Source organism: Fukomys damarensis, unplaced genomic scaffold (assembly GCF_012274545.1).
Source record: "Fukomys damarensis isolate Sample0158 unplaced genomic scaffold, DMR_v1.0_HiC HiC_scaffold_16, whole genome shotgun sequence".
Lineage (NCBI taxonomy): Eukaryota > Metazoa > Chordata > Mammalia > Rodentia > Bathyergidae > Fukomys > Fukomys damarensis.
In genome coordinates this window covers 65,793,577-65,800,214 of record NW_022900928.1, presented here as the reverse complement: position 1 = coordinate 65,800,214, position 6,638 = coordinate 65,793,577, and the positions used below count along the sequence as shown (strand labels likewise).

The 6,638-nt window shown below is 50.2% G+C and overlaps 1 protein-coding gene across 1 annotated transcript in view; it reads right to left on the bottom strand.

Annotated features, from left to right (window-relative positions):
* Il10ra (interleukin 10 receptor subunit alpha) overlaps positions 1 to 6,334 on the bottom strand; it is a 17,893-nt gene extending 11,559 nt beyond the window's left edge. The window contains exons 1-5 of the mRNA XM_010629363.3: positions 6,146 to 6,334; positions 3,562 to 3,682; positions 2,784 to 2,968; positions 1,742 to 1,911; positions 870 to 1,017 (exon numbers count right to left, since the gene is read on the bottom strand). Coding sequence (XP_010627665.1) covers positions 870 to 1,017; positions 1,742 to 1,911; positions 2,784 to 2,968; positions 3,562 to 3,682; positions 6,146 to 6,212 — 691 coding nt within the window. The 5' untranslated portion in view covers positions 6,213 to 6,334. The remainder of the gene's footprint in view (positions 1 to 869; positions 1,018 to 1,741; positions 1,912 to 2,783; positions 2,969 to 3,561; positions 3,683 to 6,145) is intronic.
* Positions 6,335 to 6,638: the final 304 nt, after the last annotated feature.

Genomic DNA, 6,638 nt, shown 5'->3' with positions numbered 1-6,638 from the left:
GCATTGCTGTGCGTTTGAGATCAGCCTGGGCTACACAGTGAGTTCCAGGTCAGTCTCAACTACATAGTGAGACCCTGTCATAAAAAAACCACCCCCCCAAAAAAAAACAAACAAAAAAACCTCAAAGCTGACACATACTTAGTGTCTAACTCTGTGGTGGGACTTAAATGATAATGAGCTAAGTAGTCTTTGAAATTGAAATGTACTGAGTATCTATAATACAGGGGCCACTGTTGTCTTGGCTGGACCCTGCCCACACTGCCAGAGCACTTACTGTTGGCATAATGTGGGCACTTTGCTTTGCAACCTTGAGTTCCTAGCTATACCCTTCTCTGGGCGCTACCCTCTGCCATCCAGACTACAAGATCCTCATGGCCAGGACATGACTCTACACCACAAACCCTCTCCCCAGCTTACCACCTGACACCTCGCTGAGAGCCTACAACTGAGTTTCTAAGTTCAACAGCTCCTTCGAGGAGGCAGCTCATTTCTGCTTCCTCTAGCGGGGGGAGGGCAGGGGGAAGCACTTCATACTGGGCTCTCAAGAGGAACAGCACAGAACTGTAACAAACAGGAAGCAGCACAGCTGACTGTGGGTGCCTGGGGAGGTCTCTGGGAAGTGCAAAAACCCCAGAATCAGGGGACCAGATTCTACTGCCATGCCTTCCGTGTGATTCCACAAAGTTGCAGACATGGACCCTCAGTTTGCACATCTCTAAAATGGGGACAACTGGAGCCTCTTAGTGCTGTGTGAAGATGGAGAGCTTTATGGCCCAGTGCTCTGCACACTTTCTATTCCCCAGCCCTCAGCAAATTCTTCTGGGTTGTGTCAGCCTTCCCACACCCTTTCCATCTGGCTGCCAACTTACACTGCTTGGTGAGGGCAATGCACTGCTCCTCTGACCAGATCCCCTTGTTGGTTCGGGAGCCGATAGATGGCTTCACTTTGACACAGAACTTTCCCACCTCTCCAGGGATTGGGAGGGTGAAGTTTTCATGGTCTACCATCTGGCTTGACTGAAATAAAAATAATAAGACACATCCTCTTACATTATGGCACACAGAAGCTGACCTTTGAACTACACTTTGAGACACTGGGGGGGGGTGCTTTAGAGATGGCTGTGGCCAATGCCTTCAGTCTTTTTTTTCTAATATAATAAACCCCATGAGTGTCAATGCAGCCCAACCTGTCAGTAATCTCCATAACTGGTTTTGTATTATTACAGAAAAAGGAGCTTTTTGTTTTGTTCTGGTATCCAGGATTGAACTCAAAACTTTTGCATTTGCGAAGCAGGCAGCGGAACCACTGAGCTAAATCCCTGGCCCCCTAGGGGATTCTTTTATTAAAGCTGAAGTTCTTTGCAGATGAGGCTGGATAAACTGTGGCGAAGAAGAAAGAGGATGGATTTTGCACATTCAAGATCTCCCACTCACAAGGGTGTCCTTCCGTAGGTTGCACAGCCTCATTTCCCCATTAAGAAAATGGAATGGAGTACCCACTGCCAGGAAGTCAGAAACAACAGTTGTCACTTGTTTCATGTGCATGGCCCATACTGGTAGACAGTGTCTTCCCCACTTTCCGGCAGGAGCTCATATTTGAGGGCTGATGTCATGTAAACTCTCTCCTCAGGATGTGACTCTACTCTGTGCAGAGTAGCTCATAGCACATAAAGGTTATTCCAGCCCAGGGAGCAGGGAAGCCTGTGGAGCCTCAGCTCTGTGGCCTTGGGGGATCCCATACCTTAAAGCTTTCTGGCACTCTGCGAATGGCAATCTCGTACTGGCGGAAGTGAGTGAAGATGCTTTCATATGTGTCACCTGGAGGGGCCACCTGGGGTCTGGGGAGCTGGATCATTCCGAAGATGAAGCCCTCATGCATCTCTAGCTTCACACTGTCAACCTTCAGAGTCACTGAGGAGAGGAGGGGAAAAGCTCTGAAGCCAAGGGCTAGGGAGAACCTGAGCATCCCATCTATGTCTTGTTCTGGGGTCAAGCTTTACCCATCCTGAAGACAAGGCCACAGGTTTCTCAATCCACTCCCATACAGAAACTTCTCAGGGAGAATGTTCAAATACAGATGCCCTGGGCCTACTCAGGACACAGGGAATCTGAATTTGTCAGGCTGGGCCCTAAAAATATATTTTTTAAATACACTCTCTATGAAATGTCTCCGTGGCCAGCTGAACAATGGCATGTGAGCAGGCACTTGAGAGCGAATGACCTCCCAGACACTGGCTCACCTCTGGATCCTGCAGAGTGAGCTTATGATACACACGTGGTTCAAGCCCAATGTGTGGAATAGAGGAATCCCAGAGTTCAGGGATCACACTTTCCTGTAACCTCTCTAGGAAGAGTCCTATCTTTTTTTCAGTCATACCTTCCCACGTCATAAAGGTACTCCTAGGAATTGACCCCTAGATGGGGAAGAACTCATCTAAATTCTACCTACTGATTGCTGCCCTGAGTGCTTATGGATTTGTTTCCTCTCCCCAAACTTCCAAGTTCACCAGCCTGGCCCTTGTGACTCATCTGCCTTGATCCACCCCCAAACTTCTCCTCTGTAGGATAAACAACTACAGTTCCCCTTTAAATCTCAAACAATTGTGGCTAATTTCATCTAACCTTCTCCAAAGTCCTGACTCAAGTCTGTTTAGGCTAATAGTTCCCGGATTAGGAAACCAGGCTGTTGTGATTGGCTCTAGCAACAGAGAGAAAAGCATCATACTAGTTTCTGGCTGGGGGAACCCAAAAGCCATGCTCTAGGTCAAGGGGAGGAAAAGTACCATCATCCACAGAGAAGCGGGTATTGGCCAAGGTCCAGTTGGAGAATCGGCTGCCATCCACTGTTCGGACTTTAGCCCGGTAACCATTGCTTCGGTACAGGTGCAGAGTGTACATGGTGACATCACAGCACAATTCCGGGGCCTGGCTACAGTGGGGAAGGGACTCCCATGGGCTTCTTCCATACCTGAGGATATATCAGGGTAGGCACTGAGGGAGAAACCTAAGCCCAAACCTACTTCCTTTAAAAGGGCAGCAAGGGTTTGGGGCAGTGAGCTCCCATAATGGAGAAATTGGAACAGCCTTCAGGGGATTTCCTAGGTCCAAGGCATTGAACGGCACAGTCTCCCTTGGTTCTGGGGCCCTATACCACTCTCTGAGATCTAGAAGACTCTCTGATGGGCATACGAGTAGCTCAAGTGCCATTTCTCCAGAGACCTGCTAGCCCACCCCACAGCCTATGCTCTCCCCTCTTCTAGCTACTTTTGCAGTCACGAGGGCTTCCCCATTCTCCTGTGATACTCTGTCTTTTCCTGCTTTTCTAGTAAAATGGAAAAGAACTTGAGGGTAAAGGTAGTATTTTGGCCTCTCACTCCAGAGTATCCAGCATACTGCTCAGCACAGATGAGACCAAACAAGTTCTTGTCAACTGAGTGGACATGTGTTAGGGTCCCTTCTAGTCTTGCCTCAAAAACAGGGCAGGTATGTTCTCACGAAAGGGGAGCAGTAGGGATGAATCCTCTCTTCCCACCTCCCTTCCTCCATCTCCTCTTTCCTTACCAGTCAAGCTGAACCTCATAGTAGGTGCTTTCAGACTGATTTGAGATGGGCAGCCAGCAGAGGAAGTGCTGGAAAAATTCTGCTTTAAACCACACCTCTGGAGGCTTGGGTAGTTCTGAGCCTGGGGAGAAAAGTGTCAACATCAAAGATAGCAGAAATCACCCTCAGGGACAATGAGGAGGACCGTGATGGTGGTGAGGATTGTAATTCATTTACTGGGTAGCTTAGGATAAGCTGAGCACTGTGTCTGGTGCTTTACAAATGTTCCATTTAGTGATCACAGCAGCACTGCACGGTAGGCATGTATTATCTCAATTTTTACTAAAGAGAAATGGAAGCTCAGAGAGGGTAAGTGCCTTGCCCAAAGCCAACAGAGCTGGTAAGGAGCAGAGCAGGGATTTACACTCAGAGGTGTCTGATTCCAAAGCTTGTGTTGGGACCTTACATCACTCCCTTGTGCTGGCTATGCTCAGAAGCTGCAGCAGTGGCTAAGAAGAACAGCTGGATGGGACACTTCCCAGTGGAGGAAGCAGGGGCCCAGGGCTAAGGCATGTAAGAAGTGAGCACTCAGGTGAGCTAGTCCTTGGTTCTTCCCAATTCTTGTCCTTGCTCCAGCAGCACCCCAAGGCCTGCCTCCCACCTCTACTCCTAGTCCCTGTCCTGGCCCCATTCCAAGGCCACCTCTTTGGAACTCTTCAATACACTCATGCCTTGCTTGTTGACATTTGCCTATTTCTCTTCACAGGTCTCCTGTACTCCCTCATTCTTCAGCTTCTACAAAGGCTATACTTATAGTCAGAAGCCTAACTCAGTCTGGGACAGGACAGACAGAATGAATTAGCCCTGGTTCTAGACTGCACTGAGAACATCTCCAGGCAGAGCTAGCACTATGGGCTCTAAGGGCGATACTAAATTCTAATCTCTGTTTCTACCCTGCAAACCCCTTAGCCCCCCAACATACACCACTCATCACGAGAAACACTACCTCCAGGAACCTCAAACTAGCACTTGTCAGTGTGATGCTGAACCCATCCTCTCTTCTGTAAGAACACAATCAGTACATCTACTTTAAGAATCTTGCAGGGCCGGGGATTTAGCTCAGTGGTGCCACAGCCTGCCTTGCAAGAGCAAGGTCCCGAGTTTGATCCCCATAAAAAAAAAAAAATCTTGCTGATTAGGCAGGTGAAATATATTCAAGGACCACAGCGAATGGGTTCCCTTCTCCTCTCCTCTTTTCCTTTTACAGTTCTGAGGGTTGGGGTTGATCTAGGGGTGCTCTACCACTGAGCTATGTCCCAAACTCTTTTTATCATTAAGTTTTGAGACAGCATCTTGAGATGCCCAGGCTGACATCAAACTCTCAATCCTGCGGCCTCAGCCTTCCCAGTAGTTGGGATTACAGGTATGAGCCGCCCGACCCAATTCCTTCCCTCCCTGATTCCCTAAATTGTCTCTATTTGAAAGCAAGTCTAGTCCCAAATCTCTTGTTCTCTAACTTCTTGTCAGCTCTCACATCATGCTTCTGACGTTCTCACAGAATACATATCTGCCTCTTCCCTTCTTTTTTTCATATACTGTGTTTGAGCTGCAAGTCTATCTTTCCCTCTCCTTTCTTGCCCTCCTTCTCCTTTCTTTCTCTTTCCTCTCCTCCTCCCTCTCTCCTCTGCCTCTCCTTCTCCTCCTTCTTTTCCTCTCCCAATACCCCTCCCCTATCTTTTCTTTCTGACGGGGTCTTTCAGGTTGCCCAGACTGGTCTTGAACTTGCAGCGATTCTCCTGTCCTAGCCTCCTGAGTAGCTGGGTCAACAGGCAGCAAATGTTGCCACATTCAACTCAAGTATATTTCAATTACAAAACATCAGATAGAAAGTGAAAAACAGTCTTTGCAGTGTTTGGGCACATCCCCATTTCAGCTCTCGATCACATGAATGACTGCATATTTTCCTTTGTATTCTGGGGTCAGGATAGCTCTTTTTCGGTAGTCCCCGTTCACACAACCTCTCTCTTGACCTCTCCAATTTCCGGCCCTTTCCTTAGCTCTTCTTGGCTTTTCAGCACCAGGAATTTAGTCTAAGCTAAGGGGTAGGGGTTAGGCTGAAGGAAGGTGAGTGACAATGGGTATGAGCTGGGGCCTGAAGACTTTCAGGGATGATCGGCGGGGGGTGGTCAGTTCTCCGAAGGAGAGGGCAGGGATGGAGTGAGATGAGAAGGCTAAGAGAGAGGACAGTTAGAAGAGGATAAAACTCATTCCCTAGTGGGTACAAGCAGTTCCATCATCGGAATCAGAGAAGCAAAATGCATTGTTTGTCGAGAGGTGGGTGGGTGATTAATTTTTTCGGAAGGGGGATGGGGCTGGGGACCATCGGCTGTGCATACACATCTCTGTCCACCTCTCCACCCCTGTTAGTTTCAGCCTCTTCTACTTCCACAACAAGTGAGCCTGAAACCCAGTCTTGCCAGTGTGAAGGAGCGCCGGCTGGGAACAGGGCAAGTCACAGGTGCGGAGAACTTTCAAGGAGGAACGGGGACCGGTCAGACTCAGGTCTGGCCACCCACACGGCCAGCGAGGCGGTCGCGGAGCTTACCGTGCGTGCCGGGGCAGAGGCGCAGGCTGAGGAGCGCCACCAGAGGCACTAGCAGGCGCCGCAGCATCCTGGGACCGCCGCATCGTCCGGAGCTCGCAGCCCACCTCCCTCCGCGGCTCCGCAGGGCTAAGACTGAAGATTCAGCGGCTCTGGGCGCTCCGGGCCAGGGCTGACGTCATGGGGCGGGGGCTGTGGACGCCTCGCCCCGAAGTCCTGGCTTCCGGGATCCTGTGCCCCGAGTGCGGGTTCTAGGGCTCAGGACCTTCCGAGACCCAGAGGGGGCTGCGGTCAGCTCTGTTCTTCTCGCACTTGACTCCCCTCGGGTCAAACTGGTCTGGCTAGCTAGACCCGGTGCGCGCTCGCGCTCGTGTCTGTCTACCGCTGAGTGCGGAAGCTGGGTGGAGGGTGAGTTGATTTTACCCGGTCAGTGGGCTGGGGTGTAGAGCTGAGACCGAGCCGCTGTAAGTTGGGGAAGGAGGCTGCCCGAGGCCAG